At 41.7% G+C, this 23,466-nt stretch overlaps 1 protein-coding gene across 1 annotated transcript in view; it reads left to right on the top strand.

Annotated features, from left to right (window-relative positions):
* Nucleotides 1-23,466, top strand: part of SPATA16 (spermatogenesis associated 16) — a 407,618-nt gene that overhangs the window by 277,664 nt on the left and 106,488 nt on the right. Inside the window, exon 7 of the mRNA XM_004708583.2 lies at nucleotides 16,114-16,261. Within this exon, the coding sequence (XP_004708640.1) occupies nucleotides 16,114-16,261 (148 nt within the window). The remainder of the gene's footprint in view (nucleotides 1-16,113; nucleotides 16,262-23,466) is intronic.

A 23,466-nucleotide genomic window follows, 5' to 3' on the forward strand; every position in this document is an offset into this window, starting at 1 on the left:
CATCCAGCCTATCTTATTTAGACAGACATGCGGAGATAATAACATGCACAAAAACAAGACAGAGCAAAACCAAGCAACAATGTACAACAAAACAACAAGACCAAACCAATGACAAAAAAAACAAAACATAACAAGAAAGAAAAGCCTGTAGCTAGTTCAAAGACTGTTTGTTGGCCTTTAGGAGTGTTTTCCAGTCCAGTCTGTTGGGGCACCATGTCCTGGCCCCAAAGTCCACCTTCAGCATTCCCTGGGGACCTCGCCACTCCATTCCCTTGCTGTTCTGTTGCACCCCCTTAGTGTTTTGCCTCGGTGTGACGGGATCAGATCAGGTGTGATTCCCACACTGTGTCTCTGGTGTTGTCACCTGTAGGGCTATGGGTCAGTAAGGTACGTCATGTCTCATAGTGGAGCCGGCCAAGTGGTCATCTCTGTGGACTGGCTGCTCTAATCGGGAACATCATCCTCAAGGCCGGTGGGCCAGGATGTGCTCCACTCTCTCCTCCTCCCCCTTCATCTGCTCCCATGTGCTCCAATCAGATATGCCCCTCTCCCGGAGCTGCCGATTCAGTGGCATGGATTGTTATAAGAGCTTTAAGAGTCCCCAATAATAGATCTTAAAAATAATAATAATTCTGTGTTAAATGAATAGGAACAGAATAATCGCTACAAAGTATAAATGAAAAAGAAATGCAGTTTCCATCTTAGGCATTCAAAAGAACAAACCAACCCCTTTTCCATCAAGTTTATCCTATAGAAATGATTCAGCTATAGAAGGAAAATTCCTCGACATAACAAAGGCCATATATGCAAAACCAGTAGCCAGCATTTCACTCAATGGAGTGAAACTGAAAGTTTTGTCCCTCCAAATGGGAGCCTGACGGGGTTGCCCTTTGTCATGATTCTTATTTAATATAGCCCTGGAAGAGTCAGCCACAGCTATTAGCCATAAAAAAATTTAAAGGTATCAAAATTGGCAAAGCAGCAGCAAAACTATATTTTCGGACATTATTATCTTATATAAGGAAATACCCCAAAGATGCAATCAAAAAATATTGCTGGAATCCATTGAAAAAATTGACAACGAAGCAAGGTATAAGATAAGTATACAAAGGCCAATAGGATGCTCGTATATTAAGGAAGAGGGCTGTGAAAAGGATATTGAAGCTGCCATGGTTTCAATCAGGCATTAACCCTCAGAGTGGTACTCTTGCTCTTAAAGAGGTCTTATGCAGATTTTCTCCGTACAGTACACCATTTGATTTCTTGACTGCTGCCTCCTTGAGTATTGACTGTGAGCCAAGCAAGATGAGATGCTTGACCACTTCAGCCTTTTCACTATTTATCATGGTCAACATCAAAACAACCTAAACATCAAAAGCAACAGTTTATTGATCCAGCTTTGAGGATTTGGGTTTTCTTTACATTGAGTTTCAAGCCCTGGTGAAGGCAGCAGTCACTGACCCTCATGAGCAAGTGCTTCAAGTCCTCCTCACTTTCAGGACGCAAGGGGGTATCGTTTGCATATTTCAAGTTGTTCATAAGCCTTCCTCCAATCCTGATACCTAGCTCTTCATATACCTAGTTCTTCAGCTTCTTTGACGATTTACTCAGCATAAAGATTGAATAAATAGGATGAGAGGACACAACCCTGAGGCACACCTTTTCTGACTCAAAACAAGACAGCGTTCCCTTGTTCTGTTCGACCAACTGCCTCTTGTTCCAGGTTCTGGCTTCATAGGAGCCTGAAGAAGTGTTTTGGAATTCCCATTTTTCTCAAAACTATCCAAAGTTTATAATGATTCACACAGTTAAATGCCTTTGCATAGTCAGCAAGACACAGATAAACATCTTTCTTGTATTCTCTGCTTTCGCCTAAGATCCATGTGGTGTCTTGCCACATTCTCTTCCAAATCCAGCTTGAATTTCTGGCAGCTCCCTGCTGCTGTACTACTGCAACTCTTGCTGAATGATCTTTAGCAAAATTCTACTTGTATGTGATATTCAAGAGATTATGTGATGATCCCCACATTCTACTGGGTCACCTTTCTTTGAATTAGATATCAATATGGTCTCTTCCAATCAGTTATTTATTTGAGTCATTGTCTCCCAAATGTCTTAGCATAGGTAGGTGGGTGCTTCCAGTGCTTCAGCAGCCTGTTGAAACATTTCTATTGGGATTCTCTCCTTTCTTGAAGCTTTGCTCTTGGCTGATGCCTTCAGTGCAGTGTGGACTTTTTTGATCAGTGCTATCAGTTCTTGATCATCTGCTACCACTTAATTCATTCACTTAATAAATTTATTAAATGTCATCTATGCAGACAGTGTGGTTGATGTTAGGTACCAGTGAGCCACCTTCCACTCAAAGCAAAATTATGGATAAGATGGCTAACTATTGCCTGCTCCTACACCGTGTTCACAAGCACTGCTGTTTGAGACCATTGTGGCAGCCACAGTGTCCGTCTCATTGACAGTCTCTCTTTTCTGCTGACCCTCTACTTTACCAAGCATAATGGCTCTCTTCCCATGATTGGTAAGGGAGACCAAGTTTCACTCTCCTCTCTTGTAGGGAGCATTCTGACTGTACCTTCTCCAAGATAACCTTTTCCTTCTTCTAACAGACAGCTTTTTCATCTCTTGGGGGTTTGTGGCATATTTGATATTCTTTGCCAACACCAGAAACTAAATGGACTAATTCTTCTTTGGTTTTCTGTTTTCATTACCTAGCTGGTATGTGCATATAAGACAAATAAAAGGACCATGGCTTGAGTCAGACACACCTTCATCTTCAAAATGATATCTTTGCCTTTTTATCACCTTAAAGAGATCTTCGCAGCAGATTTCCCCAGTACAAGATAGCCTGTGTTTTCTTGAGACAGCTTCCACAGGCATTGATTATTGATACAAGGAGAAGCACATCCTTAATGACTTTAATTTCTCTTCCAATGTAAATGAAGCCATGAATAATACAATTCACATCTTGCTCTTGATACGTTTACAACCTTAAGAGGAAGAAAAGACACACAAAAAAACCTTTTTAACTCAATTGGCGCATTGGAGACCCTAAAACACGCTGCCATTGAGTAGATTTTTCCACACAGTGTCCCTAAACAAGACAAAATAGGACCACTTCTTAGGGTTTACAAGATTATAAGTCTTTATCAGAGCCAACAGTCTCTTCGTTGCCCCAAGGAGCAACTAGTTGTTTTAAACCACCGCCCTGTGATTGCACACAAAGCGTAGCCCGGAGTCACACGGACTCTTGGTTGAAAACCATGTAACTATCTACATGTTCATCTGAAGAAAGCTGGTAAGTGGAATTTGAAATAAACCTGGAAGAATTTAGACCCAAAGAATTTGAGAGAAAAACCTTAACTTCCCTCATCCCTCACTAAGTATACAATTTACCCCTTTCCCTTTTCCACCGCCAATATTTTCATTCAAAGGTAACCTAATGGAATGATCTAGGGTTGCCTTTGAACAGAAAAAAGGAAGTGATATTTGTAATGGGAGGCAGGGGACTTTTACATTTTTTCTGTGGGAAAATATAAGATGATAGAAATTTTCTCGTGAAATTTTGAAGCTCCCTAAAAGGATGGGAGCTATTTAACCAATTTTCTCGGAGATGGAAGCCAAAAGATTGGTTTTGGATTCAATTATTTTTGGAATCGCCTCGACCAGCAATTCTCAACCTGTGGGTCTCGTCCTCTTTAGGGGTCCAACGACCCTTTCACAAGGGTCACCCGATTCATAACAGTAGCAAAATGACAGTGATGAAGTAGCAACGAAAATAATTTTCTGCGTGGGGAGGTCCCCACCACACGAGGAACTGTATGAAAGGGTCATGGCACGAGGAAGGTTGAGAACCACTGCCCTGGACAAAGTCAACTCGCTATCATGCTTTGGTGATCAGTGTGAGTCATACCCTGGCTAGGTAGCCTCTAGGAGCCTAACTCCTCAAGTTCTGGATAGCGGTGATTGCCTGGTGATGTAGGAAGCAGTTCTGGGTCTTCTAATTAGCCAAATGTATCATAATTATAAATTCGTTTTAAGCAGGTGTATAAATTATTTTTGTCTGTTTGTTTAAATAACATGTACCATAAGTAACCAAAACTAACTTGGTAAACTTAAACACAGGGAGTTTATTGACACTCTCCGAGCATGAGAGCAATATTAGGTTGAGAAATTAAAGCAATCAGAGCAGTTTGGGCTGACAACCACTCTTTGGCAATCGTGGACCTGGTTTGATAAGCACTGTTTTCAAGCTTTGGATTATTCACCTTGAATTTCAAATTCCAGCGACAGACTATCTGGCTGTACCATGAGCACATCTCTTACTTAGAGCAGGCAGAGCACTTGGATGACTGGCCCACCAGGCTGTTTCTAATGGGCAAAGATATACTGCTTTCAAGGAAATCGAAGGGTTGAGAAGCCATTAAACAGAAAATGTCCACAACAGAAAAAAAGAGAGGGAGAAATAGCCCACTTTAGATAGTTGCTGAGAGAGTTAAATCAACCACGATACAGCCAGTGTCCTTGGTGAACATGTCAGGCCTCTTGGGAAGTAGCCACAGTGTAGTGGAAAGATTACAGGACGTAAGTGTTTAAACCTTTCAGCATACCACTTAGCAGATGGGGGTACTCGGGGGAAGCCACTTAATGTCGACAAGAGCTTCAACAAGAGCCTTAATGTTCTTATCTCTAAAATAGGAATGAAATGGATGTCCTAACCAGGTCACTTCAAAAATGCAAAATAGCATTAAAAATGTTAGTTATTATTATTACCCTAACAGCTATCTTAAGAAATTACTAGTAAATGTTGACAAGCAAAACCATGATAAATATGCTGGTTTTATTTTACATGTAGGTCTCTTTACCACAGTAATGTTTTAGCTTATTAAGACTGTAGTCCGTGAGCCCCTGGATATGCCGGAAGGAATAGAAAGGGAAATGCTGCAATCTGATAAGTGATTGAAGTTTTAAATTGGGCGGGACTCAAGTTTGCTAACTTAAACTGATGGAAAATCCTTGGAATTGGCCCCAAATGCTAGTAACTATTCAAAGAGCTGGAAAAGATCAGGCCAAAAATGGCATTAAATGGAAAAAAAAAAAATCACTTCATGTTTATATCTTACCAATTTGATGCTGTCTGGTAAAGCAATTACACTTTTTATTTTATTATCTTGCATTGCTGGAGTTATTTTAATTTTTGCACATTTAGAACTTTTACTCAAGAATTAAAACAAAAGTTTTTTTTTGTGGTTTCTGTTTGCTAGAAATTTAAATGAAGGAAAGTAATACCACTTTCAAATATGGTGGTTCAACTGCTCATAATCAATATTATAAGCATTCATTTTCCAGTCCTCCAAATGCAGTTGTCTAATAGTAGGTTCCAAACCACTCTGCAAATACACCTATATTTTAAATATAGTCTAACTTTTTCAATGACATATCTCATATATAGTTGACTATGTCTTACGATGAAATCTTAGCATAAGTTTTTAATCCCACAAAAGTCATATTTTTAAACAGTTGTATTAGCACAGAATCCACATATCATATAATTAAATAGTTCCATTCTATCAAGAAGTGTTGTACAATCATCACCACAATCAGTTTTAGAACATTTTCTTCTTTCTTGTACTCACTGTTATTAGTTCCCCACTCCCCCCACCTCCCTGCCACACACTCCAGAAATTATTGATCCAGTTACGGTCTCTATAGATTGACCTATCCTTGATTTCATATACAGGAAACCTTTTTTTAAACATTAACAACAATAACAAATTATAACAGGGAAAAATATCAATCAAAAGAAAAGTAGAAATATTAAAAACTGGAACAAATTTAAAATGGGTCAAAAGGGAGCTCAAATGATCAAATGTTAACAATTAACCTAACTGTGTCTGCAATAACCCACTGAACAATGCACTCTGCCCCATAGCAGAGCTGCTCACATTCCTGATGGGAGGGAGTTCACCAGAGGCTTGATCCACATGTATTTCCCCTTCACCTTCTTTTTTTTTTAACTGAAACAACTTTTAAATAGGTCAAGGGGGAGATCAAATGATCAGATATTACTATTTAGCTTAGCTGTATCTGCCATGAGGATCCTTGGTGATGTCATGGTTACACTGAAATCCACAAGGTCAGCTGTTCAATACCACCTGCAGATTCCAGGGAGAAAAACAGGATTTACTACTAATGTAAAGAATTACAGTTTCAGAAACCCACAGGGCACATCTACCCTTTCCTGTAGGGTGGCTATGACTCGGCATCAACTCAGATGTCAGTGAGTGAGTGAGTGAGTGAGTGAGTGATACAGCAGTGATCCACTTTACAATACTCCTTGACTGATTACAAGGGTGGTCACATCCCTTTACTGTGGTTAGGGGGAAATCTATGTGTGGACTCTACAAAAAGATTTGGGGCGTCCATTGTCATCCAAAGCCTTCAGCAAACCAGGTGTTCACAATGTAAGCTCTGATACCATTCCCTCCTTTGTATTTGCATTTTATTATTAACAGTCCTTAGATCACACAGGCTAGCGTTCCTCTTCCATGTGGACTTAGTTGACGACTTGCTTACATGGCCGCTTGTTGGAAAACAAGCCTGTAAGACCCCAGAGGCCACTCTTTCTGATAACCAAGGCCATCTGGTTTCTTCACCACCCTTTGCTATAGCACCCATATTTTTAGTGATCTCTTCATGAGGGAAAGCACCAAGCAGGCCATGTCATAGAACTAATGTTTTCTTAGATTTGGGACTAGAATTAACTGTAAGCCCGAAATCTATGGTTTATATATGTCTCTGGATCACCTTAGAGACATCATTGTTGTCATTTTACGCATATGTTAGAGAATATTATCAATCATCTCACCAAAATAATATTTTTTATTTATAAACTTCATTCTTTTTTTATCATTTTATTGGGGCTTATACAACTCTTATCACAATCCATACATATATCAATTGTGTAAAGCACACTTATACATTCGTTACCCTCATCATTCTCAAAATTCGCTTTCCTCTTGGGTTCCTGGAATCAGCTCCTCATTTTCCTTTTTCCCCTCCCCCTCCCTCCCTGCTCCTACCTCCCTCATGAACCCTTAATAATTTATAAATTATTATTTTATCTTACCTTACACTGTCCGGCGTCTCCCTTCACCCACTTTTCTGTTACCCATCCCCCAGGGAGGTTATATGTAGATCCTTGTGATCGGTTCCCCCTTTCTACCCCCCCTTCCCTCCTGGTATCACTACCCTCACCGCTGGTCCTGAGGGGTTCACCTGTCCTGGATTCCCTGTGTTTCCAGTTCCCATCTGTACTGCTGTGCATCCTCTGGTCTAATAAGGTTTGCAAGGTAGAATTGGGATCATGATAGTTGGGGGGGAGGAAGCGTTTAAGAACTAGAGGAAGGTTGTGAGTTTCATTATTGCTACACTGAACCCTGAGTGACTCATCTCCTCCCCACTACCCCTCTGCAAGGGATGTCCAGTTGTCTACAGATGGGCATTGGGTCCCCATCATGGGCTACCCTCATTCACGATGATATGATCCCCCCTTCCCCGCCCCCCCAGCCTTTGGTGCTTGAAACCTGGTCCCCTCGGCCCTTCATGATCACACATGTTGGTGTGCTGCTTCCAGGTGGGCTTTGTTGCTTCTGGGCTAGATGGCCGCTTGTTTACTTTCAAGCCTTTAAGACCCCAGATGCTATATCTCTCGATAGCCGGGCACTGTCAGGCTTCTTCACCACACTTACTCAGGCGCACATTCATCTTCAGCGTTTATGTGGGGAAGGTGATCACACAATGATGGTTTTTGTTCTTTGGTGTCTGCTACCTGATCCATTCAACACCTCCTATTCACACAGACTTGTGTGCTTCTTCTCTGTGGGCTTTGTTGCTTCCGAGCTAGATGGCCGCTTGTTTGCCTTCAAGCCCTTAAGACCCAAGACGCTACATCTTTTGATAGCCAGGCACCATCAGCTTTCTTCACCACTTTTGCTTATGCACACGTCTGTCTTCAGCGGTCATGTCGGGAAGGTGGGTATCATGAAATGATTTTTATTAAAAGACATTCCATGGTTAAGAATCATTTAATGACATTTCAGGGTACTTTAACAATCCAAAGCAACAGGTTGCTGTGTGTGGCAGGTATTAAATAGGACCCCATGCTACTTGTGTTCTAGTCCTACAGTCCAGATGCCTGACCTTGTACCTCGTCGTTGTCACCTTTACAATAAAGAGGCACAGTAATCCGTTTTAAGTCCCTTCTTACTGTTAAAATTCTACTAGGCTGGTGTACATTCAAATATTCTCCTTCCATTCTGGAACTGCTTCAAGCATTTTAATTTTGGATTTTAAAGTTGCTATAGCATAGTTCAGAGATTTTTTTTTCTAACATAACCATATCCTTCCATTTTTCAACTCCTAAACTTATCTCCAGTATGTTCTAAAAACTTGACAGCTATAGCTCACTTTGCACCTCACAAAAAGAATACATAGCTATAGATAAATATGTCTACACCATATATACATGTATGTACAAATATATGTTCTAAAATTCTATATCATTCACAAACAACACATAAACTAAAATAAATTACATATTGCAGCATTTAAAAATATATTGATAATTTTTTAAACAGGAAAGGTTTCATAACAGAAAATCTAAAAATCTACACAAAAGTTTGATTTATTTTAGTACAAGTAACCTCCCATATACTCACTAGCCACTTTCCAGATAATTCAAATAAATATTAAAATCCCTTGAATTAAAATACATGTAGATATTTATAACTTTCATGGCACTGGGCAAAGCTTCCAGAGAGTTCTTTTATAAGAAAAATTACACAGTTTATAGTAGAGTTGTTTCAGAGAAGAATCCCCATAACACCAAGGTAATGTGTCAATGATTAAAATGTTGGTAATTATGATATAGGAAAATAATAATCTATTATGTATTTTTCACATATATAATTGTATTAGTAAAATCATCATAAAATGGCATTCCTCACCATTGTATAAATAGTACAGTGAGTAGACTTACAAGAAACTCTCAGGTAAAATACTTAGGAAACTCAACTCTTTGGGTTAATTCTAAATTTCAAGAAAATTGGAATCTTCCAAATCAATCCAATAGACAGTTAAAGGAATTAACTTTAAATAATATGGTTCACAAAATTCATTTTTTATTTTCTAAAGAACGTGAATTATCCAAAGTTGCATTATTATTATTAATATAATAAAGTACCATATTAGTCGATAAAGACTAAAGTTTCAAGTTTCAATTAATTCAGAACTTGCAAGTAGAGCACAGCTTTGCTGAACCTAGTAATGTAAATTCTGAAAATGAAAAAATTCAATTAGAATATTCAATCACTAATAATGCCTACTTAAATAGATTCAAGAGTATTAAACAAACAGAGAAAACAAACTTTAAAACTCTGCGATGGAGTTGATTACAACTCAAGTTATTAGCAGCCAAGTATATAAGCCACTATGCCGCCAGAGCTTGTTAAGAGTATTAATGGAATTATCATAGATCATTGAAGATATGGGTGCTATAGTAAAGTGCTGTAAAGAAAATGGATAGTCCTTGGCTATCACAAAGACTAACATCTGGGGTCTTAAAATCTTCTCCTAAAACCAGCAGCCATTTAAGTCAGATGTCAGCTAAGCCCACATGAAAGAAGCACACCAGCCTGTGTGATCACGAGGTGCCGAAGGGACCAGGTATCAGGCATCAAAAAACAAAAAAATCATATCATTGTGTGCTCACCTCCATGATACAATCGCTGAAGACAAATGGGTGCATAAGCAAATGTGATGAAGAAAGCTGATGGTGCCCGGCTATCAAAAGATATAGCGTCTGGGGTCTTAAAGGCTTGAAGGTAAACAAGTGGCCATCTAACTCAGATGCAACAAAGCCCACATGGAAGAAGCACACCAGCCTGTGGGATCACGAGGTGTCGAAGGGATCAGGTATCAGGCATCGTCAGAACAAAAAATCTTATCATGGTGAATGAGGGGGGCAATATGGAGTGGAGACCCAAAGCCCATTTATAAGCCACTGGACATCCCCTTACAGAAGGGTCTCTGGGAGGAGAAGAGCCAGTCAGGGTGCAATGTAGCAACTATGAAAAATACAACTTTCCTCTAGTTCCTAGATGCTTCCTCCTCCCCCACTATCATGATCCCAATTCTACCTTGCAAGTCTGGCTAGATCACAGGATGTACACTGATACAGATAAGAACTGGAAACACAGGGAATCCAGAGCAGGTGATCCCTTCAGGACCAGTGGTGTGAGTGGCGATACTGGAAGGGTAAAGGGGGGGTGGTTTGGAAAGGGGGAACCGATTACAAGGATATACATGTGACCTCCTCCCTGGGAAACAGACAAATGAAAAGTGGGTGAAGGGAGATGTTGGACAGGGCAAGATATGACAAAATAATAATTTATAAATTATCAAGGGTTCATGAGGGAGGGGGGGAGGAAGGGGAAAAATGAGGCGCTGATGCCCGGGGCTTAAGTGGAGAGCAAGTGTTTTGAGAATGATGAGGGCAATGAATGTACCAATGTGCTTTACACAATGGATGGATGGATGGATTGTGATAAGAGTTGTATGAGCCCCTAATTTAATGAGTTTTTAAAAAACCGAAAAAAGATAAATATCTCTATGTGATCCAACTGATAACAACAACTCAAAAGATGGGATAACAACTTTGGAGGGCAATGAATTGATGTTACTGGAAGAAGGATAGCTCAGGAAAGGAGGGTGAGAATAGTTACAGGGGACACAACTCAAAGAATGTAATCAATGTCACTAGCATGTAGAAGCTGTTTCATTGGTGCGTGTTTTGCTGCACATAGTCTCAAAAGTAGGGGGAGAAGGAGAAAGAGGAAACCGATCGCAAGGATCGACATATAACACCCCCCACCCCATCCCCCTGCCAAGAGGGACGAACAGCAGAAACGTGGGTGAAGGGAGACAGTGGGTGGTGTAAGATATGAAAACAATAATAACCTATAATTTATCAAGGGTTCATGAGGAAGCAGGGGTGGGGAGGGAGGGGTACAAAAGGAGCTGATACCTAGGGCTCAAGTAAAAGGAAAATGTTTTGAAAATGATGGTGGCCACAAATGTACAAATGTGCTGGATACAATTGATGTATGGATTCAGAGCTGTAAGAGCCCCCAGTACAACGATTTATAATCATAATTTTTAAAAAGATAAATAATTTTTCATCTTAAGTATTCGGTAGTGTTTATAATGCATCCTTAGATAAAATAATTGCCAATTTTCTATTACTGTTCTTTGTGTGTGGTCTGGATGGCTGCGACTAAGCACCCTAAAATTTCAGGGATTCAAGGTTGATTTCTCAATCACACTGTTGTCCATCGTGGGCGTTCCTGGTTACATCTACAACCAAAAATCAAAGTAGGACTTGAGAATCTAATTGCTTCCATCTGGGGCTCCATCTTCTGTCAAGTCCTGGCACTCCTCTTTCAACCAGATGACAGGGAAGAAAGTGACGGATCAGTGCTTGAGCCAGGCAAGGGAAGGGAGACTCCTCACTCCTCCCTGTGCCCCGCTGTCCACACTCAGTCACAGAGCCACACTCATCTACAATGAGGGAATTCGGAAAGTGTCTGATCACGTGCTCAGGAGGCAAAGTTGCAATTTTCAGAAGCTATCACCTTGGAGGTCCCAATTCCACAAAATTAAGCAGCTTAACATTCTTAGAAAAATCACTTAAGGTTCTCCAAACCCCAGTGGACTGGAAAATGCTTACTACATCCCATATGCTATTTAAAAAAAAAAAGCAATTTGCGGTAAATATAGTCAACCCTAATATTGTGAGCATTAAAGGAACAATTGAATAATAATCTATAATAATATGATCCTAATGACTAAGTAGGAATGACAGGCCTTCTACGGACTGAACCACTATTACCAGGCACACGGGAAAAGAATTACCACTGGCACAGATCTTCCAGTCAAAAGAAAACAATTACATAATCTCATTGCTATGAAATATTTGAAGTTTGTAGGTTCTTCTAGCTTTATTCCCACCACCTGAGTGCACTTTAAAAATTCACCATGAAGAACCAGCTCTCTTGTTTTATGAAAGGGATGAATTTTCTTTCTTTCTTTCTTTCTTTCTTTCTTTCTTCTTGCTATTTACTTTCTCCTTAATCATCCTGTTTCTGACAGTCATCTTGCTTTACAGTTGTCCTGGGTTGGTTAATGTCAGCAAGTGACTTTTTTTTTTTTAACGTAGTTCAAGTATAAGAAAAAATTAGTATGAGTTACCCATTTGGAGAGAAAATGAGCTGCCTGTGTCGACTCTTCAATTAGGTAACTATAAGCTTTAAAATGTGGTAACTATGCGAGTAACCATAGAAAATTATAAAACTCCCAGATGCACGCACCGAATTTCCAAGGTTCTTTTTGAGCTGCAGCGGAGCAACCATAGAAAACAGCAGTGCCCAGGTGTCGCTTGTTTTCGCTCTCTCTACACGTGCGTTTGGCCATTGTGGGCACCGGAAGGACCCCCTGTTGGAAAAGCAGCCTTCAGCTGCAGAATATTCGTGTTGAAATCAAACGTACTGTTTGATCTCTGGAGCTACCTCCATGTTAGCACAACTTAAGGTTTTACAAGTTGCCAGTCTTTTTCTGATCTCTTACTTTATTTTCAAACCCCAGCCCCAAATTATTTCATCTTCTTGTGAACCGTGCCTACAGAATGTTTCCTTTTTTAAAACTCTTCAGTAGAATTTTTGAATTTGTACACATTAGAACGAGCAGCCTAGACTCTTAATGAAAAGCAAAGCCATTTTTAAATCACAAATGACTGCTGTCATAAAATAGTAGCTGATATTTCGGTGTGCAAATGAGAATAGTTACCAGTTTCTCCCTATTTAAGTGAAGCAGTATTTGTCCTAGATGTTTTTTATCCATGTATTATTCAATCGTGCACTAAAAATGTTACCAAATGTAGATATATTTTAATATACAGTAGATGTATAAATATGTAGATGTACATAGAGTATTACTCCATTCCTTTATAAGAGCAATGTGAGACAGACCCTAAACTTCCAGCTGGTGTATATTTAGAAAAACAGACCACATGGGAACAAGCGGCGTGCTTCCAGATCTGAGCCAGAGGTAATCTGTAATCTCATTTCTCCTGCGTGTTGTGATAGTTCTGCTTAGAATATCATAACTTCCTTTGTGAAAACATCTCCTTAGAGGATTTAATTCTTATTCATACATACAGGATCTGCTCACTCATTCCCTTCCTTACCCATCCATCGTAGAATGGATAGCAGAAACCACGAAAGGGCCCTGTCTCTACCGGTTCTGGCTGGCTGCTCTCATGGCGTATCACCCTCCTGAGTAGAAAACCCCGGATGCAATGATTTGATCCTAAAGCCGAGAGCACTGATCTTTGAACGAGCACATCAAGCTGCCACACAGAGACTGCACGTCTGTGCTTTCCTGCGGAGTAGCTGGTTGGGTTCTTGGGCGTGCATCTTGCCATGCCCGCTGTGAGATGGCTGAGGAAAGCTACCCTGCCAGCAGTCACACACCCTGCCAGCCGTTGGAAAAGAAAAGGGGCGAAGAGAGCATTTTCTTCCATCCTGGCCTGGCTAGGATGCTGCTAACATCTTTCTGGAAGCAGGCTGGAGGCTCCAGTATCTTCACTAAAGTTTTTGGCCTGGAATTTTAAGCGGAAGACCCTCTGCCAAGCTATTTATAGAGACCATGAGGAAAGCTATTTGAGATGCGAGGAACCAAGAGCTTACAGAAGGAACACTCTGAGGCCATGACCTCAACGCTGACTATGACCTTTGATCATGACCTTGAGGCTTTGAGGTCTAAAGTAGCTTTCCTGTTCAGTACATCTCTCCACAGGCATCTTGGGGCTCCTTAGTAGGTGCTAACGCTGACGACACCAGCACAGGATTGGTTTCAGCAGGGACCAGGGGGGAGCCTCCAGCTGAAGAAAGTATTCAAGTATTTCCCTGATACCATTTAAACAAGGTTTATTTTTTGCCCAAGTACCTGTTGCAGAAACTCCTTATTTGAATTCTCAAGCCACACCTCCTAACTTCAGGCTTGCCGCCTGCATTATTTTATGTCTATAATGATTTTATATAGAGATATATAATTCCATAGTTCAATCACATCGAGGAGACGTGTACAATTGCTACTTCCATCAGTTTTCAAACATTCTTTTTCTACATGGACTTCTTGACATGGTCTCCCCTTCACGCCCACTCCACCACTGTACACCCTTCCTCCCGAAGCCCTTATTCTCCTTGCTGCCTCTATAGGTCCATCAATCCTGGATGAACAATGGAAAACCCTATGACACAACTTCAAGAGGGTGGCTCCCAATGACATAACACCTCTGAGATCCACTCTAAGATGAACTAATAAAAACCAAACAAAATCATACAAACCAAAAATACATACATTTTGGAAACCAGATCAGGTGCAGCCTGCATCATAGGGGGGGGTATCTACTGACAAAGTTTTAACTGTTCAAGTCAGATTGATGCCTTTGATCTTCTACACTCCTCTCTCCAAAGCTCTCTGTTTAGTGACCACTGTCCTCCCCTCCTTCACTTGTGGATAGAGAGACTTCTACAAGGACTTATTTCCCATGTAGTTCCACGAATGAATCTTGCTTGGCCTGCACTCCGGATACTCACAAGTTGGGCTCTGCTGTTCGTCGCATTAGCCTCTGTAGCCCTCCAAAGAGTGCAGGCAGGTCTCAACATTAAGACCTGCCACACACAGGCTATTGCTGAGTCATTCTGTGTGCTGGCTCTGGTTTGGACTCACGATTGCCTTTAGTCTCCCTGTCTAGAAAGTGACAGTGTTGTGAGCAATGGGAATTCTGTCATTCCGTTGGAAATGTGACCCACCATTACTTTTTGTACTTCATCTGCTAATGCTAGACGAAGAAAAAGGTGGACCTTTGCTTCCGGCAGATTCTTGCAAAGCTGCTGGTTTACAGACAACAGAGATGATCGTAGAGATCAGTTGGAGTCACTGCATAATAAAAGCGAAAATGAGCAAATCCCACTAGGCTTTTTCTCAGTGTAAAAGCAACTCCGTGCTGTTTTTAAAACCATAGGACAGTTGTTTAGAAAATATCGTATCAAAGTAATATAATTTTGTTTTGTTAAATGATCCTTTTTCTATGTAGAAATCTATGCTTTTCCCTTATTGATTCTTGGCACCCTTGGTTTTCAGGGAGAAATTGTATTCCTGTAGCCTCTTGAGAATAATGAGATAACTGTAGACATTTCCACTTTCTATTCAAGGTTCAAGTCTCATTAGAAGAAAAAGTAGTGGGAAAGGAACGAAATCCTTTTAAAACTTCACATAACTTTCTCTTTGGTCTGTTACAAATCCTCATGGCCCTGTTTAAGGCAGGAAGCCCAGGGTGATACCAGGGCGTTATCAAGAATGTTGCGTGAGCAAAGACAATTTAAAGACATTTAAAAATAGCTGAATCTATTTTGAATGGCTCTTGTGGTCTGGAGGGCAAGTCCGCTTTGCTGAGAGGAAGTTGAGAGGGGTTTTCTCCTTCCAAAGGCTTTCTCAAGTATGGAAAGAAGAAGCAAAAACGTAGTTTGTCTAGCTTGTCATGTTATTTATAGAAAATACTGATATCTAGATATTTCAGCTGGGTTTTTAAAAGACAACATTTTCCGTACAGATTACTCCCCAACTCTTGCTCATGAATGAGTAAGATAATGATCATGTTAGATTTGAGAATTTGATTTTTTTCAGTCAAGGAAAAAAATGACACCTTAGAAAAGAGAATCTTTATTTTTAATCTTAAAGCAAGCTCAATTTGGAGCAGCCTGTTTACAAATTTTCTTTATCTAATTGGTTTTCTTAGTATGAAATAATATTTCCAGAACTAATTAAAATGTCTTCCTAATGAATATTCAGGACCCAAAAATGTTATCTTTGTCATACAGTATATAATTTTTTAAATCATCCATAAAGGTAATTATATTTTACACATTCTTTAAAAGTCATATGGTGACATTGGTGCCAAGTGGATTGTTTGCTTCTTCTTAGGCCATGATTGAAGAAGCTATCACCAGAGCTGAGTCTTTCTCGGTGATGTACACACCATTTGCAACAACAATCAGAGAGGATAAAATAGAAAAAGTAAAAGAAGTTTTCACAAAAACGCACCCTGCGTATATGGATTATATCTACACAGGTAAGATTCAGTGCCTTCACAGCACCAGCCGATACGTTTTATTTCCAATAAAAGAAACACAGGGTTCTTTCTGGTTTGCCTAATGACCCCTTTTGGAGGTGAATTGTTTTAATTTGATAAAATATGAAGTTATCTTCAAACTTTAGCTCTCATCTCATGTGGCTAGTACAGTAATATCCCTTGTGCTTTCATATTTCTGTAGTCTAAGGCAAAAGAGGTCAACAAAAAGAAATGTTGGTTTTAAATAAGGAATGATGTCTTAGTTGTCTAGTGTTGCTACAGCAGAAAAACCACAAGCGGATGACTTAGCGAATAGAACTTTCGCCTCCCATGATCTAGGAGGCTGCAGAGAAGCCCTGATGGTGTAGTGGTTCTGTTTGGCTGCTAACCACGAGGTCGGCAGTTCAAAACCAGCAACTGCTTTAAGGAACATAGACGAGGCTCTCTGCTCCCATCAAGAGCTACAGTGTGTCTTCGAGGCACTCTGAGTAGGCACAGACTCAATGGCAGTGAATTAGATGTAGAGGAGGCTGGAAGTCTGAAATCAGAGTCCTAGTTCGAGGGGAAGGTTTTCTCTTTCTAATGACTTTGGAACTTTATCTCTTCAGCTTCTGCTCCCAGATTCCTTAGAGATTGTCACCTGTCTTAGGATCTCTCTTATCCTACCTCTCCTGGTCTCACTTGTTGAATCTCTTTTGTATGTCAACTGAGTATACTTCTCCTGTGGGTTTCTGAGACTGTAGCTCTTTACTGAAATGCAAACCTCATCTCTCGAGTCCAGAGAAGCTGGGGATTTCGAATGGCTGGCCTCGGATCAGCAGCCCAACGCATCACCACAAGGCCACCAGACGTCCTAGCCACAAGCACAGAAATGACAATTGCCAGCTTGTACTTTAGTGGGGACAGAATTCAACCCATAGCAAGCAGATGAGGGTCAATTGTTGTCTTTCCCCAAGCCCATCTTCACTCAGACAGTGATGAGAGCAGCCTTTCAATGATGGAGCTTTCCTGATGCTTCTTATTGCTGGGTCCTTCTGCGGGCTCAGGGGTTCAACACTCAGCTACTAATGGAAAGCTCAGTGGTTCAAACCCACCAGTCTTGCTGTTGGAGAAAGGTGTGGCAGTCTTGGAAGCTCCGTGGGGCACTTCAACTCGACAGGATTGCTATGAGTCAGAATTGACTCAAAATGGGGTGTGTGTGTGTGTGTGTGTGTGTGTGTGTGTGTGTGTGTTTAGGGTAGGGTAGGATAGGATAGGGCAGTGTCCCACAATCTATTTCACCCCTCAAGTCTCCTATTTTTCTTATGCTCTTGGATCCTGGCTATACAAATACATCTGGATAGCCAAAGGTGCTGTAGAGGACACACTGCTGGTATTGTGCTTTCTTCCTCTTTTCGTCTTTGGAAACTTCTTGCTCTCATAGACTCATTCAAAATTACTTTTGTATCAACTCTGTGCCCAGTAGGAGCCCTGGTGGTGCAGCAGTTAAGCACTCTGCTGTGAGCCAGAAGGTCTGTGGTTCAAACCCACCAATGGCTCTACAAGGGAAAAGTATGAGTTAGCGGCCCTAAAGACTATAGTCTTGGGAAGCCTCTGCGGCAGCTCTCATCAGTCCTGCAGGCTCACGATGTGTCCTGGATGTCCCAAGCGCTATTTTGATTTATAAAGACAAGGTTGTGATGCCAAATGAAGATCCACTCACCAGGACTCCCATGTTTAGGGAAATCTCTACCTGTGCACTCCTAACAGCACATTCTCCTCGCAAGGTCCTCTCCTCCATCCTTCAAGACGTGTGGGGCAGGTTTCCAATATATGTGATTCCTGATGCATACCATTATGAGTATTGACCACTTATAAGGTACCAGGAACCCTAAATCTGTTATCTCTTGAGGTTCCAATAATTTATGAGAATTAAATGACTTCTATTCAGAGACAAGAAATTGAAAAACACAAATAGCTTTCCCGAAGATGGGCACCAAGTCAGTGCTGACAGGACTGGACTTCAGTTCCTCGTTCTTCTACAGGACAGAAGCGGAGGTGCTACAGAGGCTTTGAATTGGGGTTCTGTAGACTCCTTATTTTCCTTGACTGTGCTTGACATGCTTCAGAGGAAAGATACTGAATAAATTTAACGTGATGGTGGCGGAGAAATTTCTAGAGGGAAAACGGGAATTTAAAGCAGAGAATGGGAAGAGAAGACAGTCCGTGCATGCCATAACAATCATTGATGCACATTTACTTAGTTCGAATATCCTATCAGGATTTGGAGCCCTGGTGGCATAGTAGATATGAGTTAGACTGCTAACTGCAAGGTTAGCAGTTCAAAACCACCAGCTACTTTGCCAGAGAAAGACAAAACTCGAAGCTTCCTACTCCCATAAAAAGCTACAGTCTTGGAGACCCACAGGGGCATTTCTACCCTGACCTTCAGTTTGGGTATTTGGTTTTATTAGAAAGTAATAGAAACCACTCCGGTGGCATAGTGGGTTATTCACTGGGCTGCTAACCATAAGGTCAGCAGTTTAAAACCACTAGCCGCTCTGTGGGAGAAAGATGAGGCTTTCTACTCCCATAAAAGTCAGTCTCAGAGCTAATGGGGCCGGCTATCGAAATATATAGTGTCTGGGGTCTTAAAGGTTTGAAGATAAACAAGCGGCCAACTAGCTCAGAAGCATCAAAGCCCACATGGAAGAAGCACACCAGCATGGGTGACCACGAGCTGTCAAAGGGATCAGGTATCAAGCATCAAAGAACAAAAAAATCATATCATTGTAAAGGTGGGTGAGTGCAGAGTAGAGACTCAAAGTTCATCAGTAGGCAACTGAACACCCCCTTACTGAAGGGCTGGGGGAGGAGATGAGCCAATCAGGATACAGGCTAGTAATAATGAAACATATAACTTTCCTATAGTTCTTAGTTGCTTCCCCCCCCCCCGCCCCCCCCCCTGCCCACTATCATGATCCCAATTCTACCTTACAAATCTGGCTGGACCAGAGGATGTACATTGGTACAGATAGCAACTGGAAACACAGAGAACCCAGGATAGATGACTCCTTCAGGACCAGTGGTGAGAGGGGCGATGCCTGGAGGGTGAAGGGAATGTGGAGTAGAAAGGGGGAACTGATTACAAGAATCTACATATAGCCTCCTCCCTGGGGGATGGACAGCAGAGAAGAGGGTAGAGGGAAACATCAGACAGTGTAACTTATGACAAAACTATAATAATTTATGAATTATGAAGGGTTCATGAGGGAGGGGGAGGGGGGAGGGAGGGAGAAATGAGCAACTGATATTAAGGGTAAAAGTAGAAGGCAAATGTTTTGAGAATGATGAGGGCAACAAGTGAACATATGTGCTTGACACAATGGATGGATGGATGGATTGTGATAAGAATTGTACGAGCCCCCAATAAAATGATTTTTTTTTTTAAAGTCAGTCTCAGAAACCCACAATGACCGTTCTGCTGTGGTCTCTGTGGCCACTATAAGTCAGAATCACACGTTGGCTGTAAGGTTGAGGACTTTTTTGTTTGGTTGGTTCAGTAAGTAGGTAGAAATAGAACTCACATTTGTTCTCGTGGTTTATTCATTATTCACTATTTGTGGATATTTTGAGAGGTTTCTTTGTCTGATGTCATGGAAAAATGAGTCAGATTCCGCTATCTCCTCGTCTACTCTCAGGTCTGTTAGTAAAAGACAGAGTCATCTGGGAAGATCTCCAGCTGACCACTCCTCCACTGGTAGAACAGGTTGACTTATATTTAACCTACTTCATTAGGAAGTCATGAAGATTAATTAATACTTAGAAGTACTATTTTCATGGAGCATTTAAAAAACAATAATAACATTAATGAGCCAGCTTCATGTCTCATGTAACTCCATCAAACCTGTTATCAGGATGAATTATGATCTGTGGGCAAGACAATTCATGCTAGAGGATCTTATACTTTGGAAGAGAAGATAATTATAAGTTACTAATGATTGTTTCTATTATTTTATAATTACTAATTGCTGGAGGATGACAGCGCTACAGGAGAACCCAGAGGGGAGAGGCACAGCTTCCGGAGGAGAGGGAGGACAGAGAAGGCAACCTTGCATTTTGAATTTCATTGGAACTTGGAAGGGTCTTTGCTCTGCGAAACAATGTGCTAAAAAGCTATGGCATGGATGACTTATTTGCCTCTGTTTGAAATGACTTAAGGGTCTTCCCCAACACCACTGTAATAGGTTGATAAAGAAACTACTATTTCTAGCTGTATGTGTACCATCTTAGAGATATCCCAACGCTTGCATCATACGTGCAAGGGAAGAAGAAAGCTCAAGGACTCTCTTTATTATTTGAACACATCTCCCAGAAGGTGCAAAGTAGGGATTAAACTGGACATCTGTAGTGAGAAATAGTAGCTAGATGGTAGGATATGGATTAAATTGTCTCCCCTGTGCAAAGGGAAAAAGGATGTGCTGAAATTCTAACCCTTTTAGGAGCGCTGAGTTTGTTCTGACTCATTGCAACCCAGCGCACAACAAAACAAAGGTCTGCCCGGTCCCGCACTGTCCTTTCAATTGTCCCGGTGCCTGAGCCCAGTGTGGCAGCCAGCGTCCATCCATCTCGCTGAGGGTCTTCCTCTTTTCCACCGCCCCACTACTTTAGCACACATGATGTCCTTCTCCATTTCATTTCTTGACAACTTTCCATTGTCCTAGATTCATTCTTCACACTTTCCAAGATCTGAGCCATAGCAGATGTTTACAGTGGGTTCTCTTACCTCGAGTTGTGCCCCACCAACAAAATGAAGATCCCAAAGGATCCACTCCCCCAGGCTGTAACCGACCCAAGTCATCAGGGTCGGCTCCACTCCCAGAGAACAACTCCTCCTCGGTCACATTTTGAGTGCCCTCTCAACCTGAGGGGACCACCCTCTGGCACTGTGTCTGACAATGTCCCACTGGCCTTTAGTAGGTCCCCAGTATCTGATAATATGCTGAAGCTATGCATTAGGTTGTCAGCGGATGCTTCCTTTGAAGTAGACCGCTGAATCCTTCTTCATTGTCTGTTCTTAGCCTGGAAGCTCCACTGAAATGTGTTCCCTCTGCGTAAGGTGACCAGATTGAAAGCGGGACGCCATTGACCAGGTTGGGGGGAGGTGTTCTTGATTTAAAAGTTGGTCTATATGGACCAAATAGACCATTCCCTAGCTTGTCGTGCATTCTTTCCAAAAGTCGGGACTTTTTTAAAATGCCAAAAATCGGGACTGTCCCGCCAAAAATCGGGACTGTACCGCCAAAAATCGGGACTGTACCGCCAAAAGCGGGACGTCTGGTCACCTTACCTTTGGGGGAGCCTGCTGGCATTTGAAATACCAGTGACATAGCTTCCAGCATCACAGCAACACACAAGCTACCACAGTACAACAACCAGACAGACAAGAGGAAGTCCTTACCCTTATGACCTGTAAATAGGACCCTGTCTGGAACTAGGGTTTGTTTGTTTGTTTGTTTGTTTGTTTGTTTGTTTGTTTAAATCATTTTATTGGGGGCTCATACAACTCTTATCACAATCCATACATACATCAATTGTGTAAAGCACATTGGTACATTCATTACCCTCATCATTCTCAAAACATTTGCAATCCACTTAAGCCCTGGCATCAGCTCCTCATTTTTCCCCTCCCTCCCTGGCTCCCCCCTCCCTCATGAACCCTTGATAATTTATAAATTATTATTTTGTCATATCTTGCACTGTCTGATGTCTCCCTTCACCCACTTTTCTGTTGTCTGTCCCCCAGGGAGGAAGTTATATGTAGATCCCTGCAATCGGTTCCCCCTTTCCACCCCACCCTCCCTCCACCCTCCCAGTATCGCCACTCACTCCACTGCTCCTGAAGGGATCATCTGTCCTGGATTCCCTGTTTCCAGTTCCTATCTGTACCAGTGTGCATCCTCTGGTCTAGCCAGACTTGCAAGGTAGAATTGGGATCATGATAGTGGGCAGGGGGGCGTTCATTGAGTCAATGAGGCCGTGTCAGTGAAGGCTGGGTCCTAAATCTATTCAGTTGGAAAGAGATAGAGAGAGAGAATAAACAGATACATGAGTATACAGCAGGGAGGCAGATGCCAAGATACACCAGGGAACACCAAGGAATGCCAGAGGACGCCCAAGACGACTGACAAGGAAGGCTGTGACCTCTACGACCAAGCCCTGAATTCAGACTGTTCATCTTCAGAATGCTAGGAAACAGATTTCTGTTCTTTAAAGTCACCCACTTGTGGTCATTCTGTTACAGCTTCACTAGATGATTAAGACAAACAGCTTCACTAGATGATTAAGACAAGCAGTTACAGAACAGAGGGTAGTTACAGCAAAGAGCAGGCATCCTCAAACTGCGGCCCGCCGAGGACATTTATCCGGCCCGCCGGGTGTTTTTGCCCTGTTTGTTTTTTTACTTCAAAATAAGATATGTTCAGTGTGCATAGGAATTTGTTCATAGTTTTTTTTAAAAAACTATAGTCTGGCCCTCCAGCGGATCTGAGGGACAGTGAACTGACCCCCTGTTTAAAAAGTTTGAGGACCTCTGGCATAGAGAGTAGCTACCTCTCCTGTGTTGGTGTGCCCCAAACAAGAATTCTCCTTTTATCAGTCTTATAGGTAAATTTTAAGAAGTTTCTATCCTGCGAACAAGTTACTCAAGGATTTACTTCAACAAATACTCATGCAGCGTATACGACTGGACAATAAGAAACATGAGTCTCGCTATAAAGAAACAAAATCCGTGCCATCCATATATGTTTAAGAAAGAACTTTATATCTAGAAATACATTTACATCAAGGAAGTGGCCCAGCCCCGTCTGACTCAAGTCCGTAGTCAGAGATGCTAGCTTGGAGGCCCCTCCAGACTCACACAGCTGCTGACCAATGAAGTAGAAAGGCAACATGGGAGGCTGAGCGATCGCAGGCCAGTGCGTGCAGTCATGTGGATCCCAGGTTGGCAGGAACACGGCAGGGTGTGGAGAGCTCCCAAAGTCAGCAGGCCACATGGGCCCTGGGCCCCAGAAGCCAGATACAGGACCCAAGCAAGAAGGAAGAAGTGGGGCAAAAGAGAGACCAGGGCTGCACAGCATCACTTATAAACAGGCCACAGCCCCAAGGAAACATTACCAGGCTGTGCCCTGGTTGAGAGGTTGAACACCACACATACCTTCCCACAA

Source organism: Echinops telfairi, unplaced genomic scaffold (assembly GCF_000313985.2).
Source record: "Echinops telfairi isolate 266 unplaced genomic scaffold, ASM31398v2 ScPeMD7_4225;HRSCAF=4972, whole genome shotgun sequence".
NCBI classification, from domain to species: domain Eukaryota; kingdom Metazoa; phylum Chordata; class Mammalia; order Afrosoricida; family Tenrecidae; genus Echinops; species Echinops telfairi.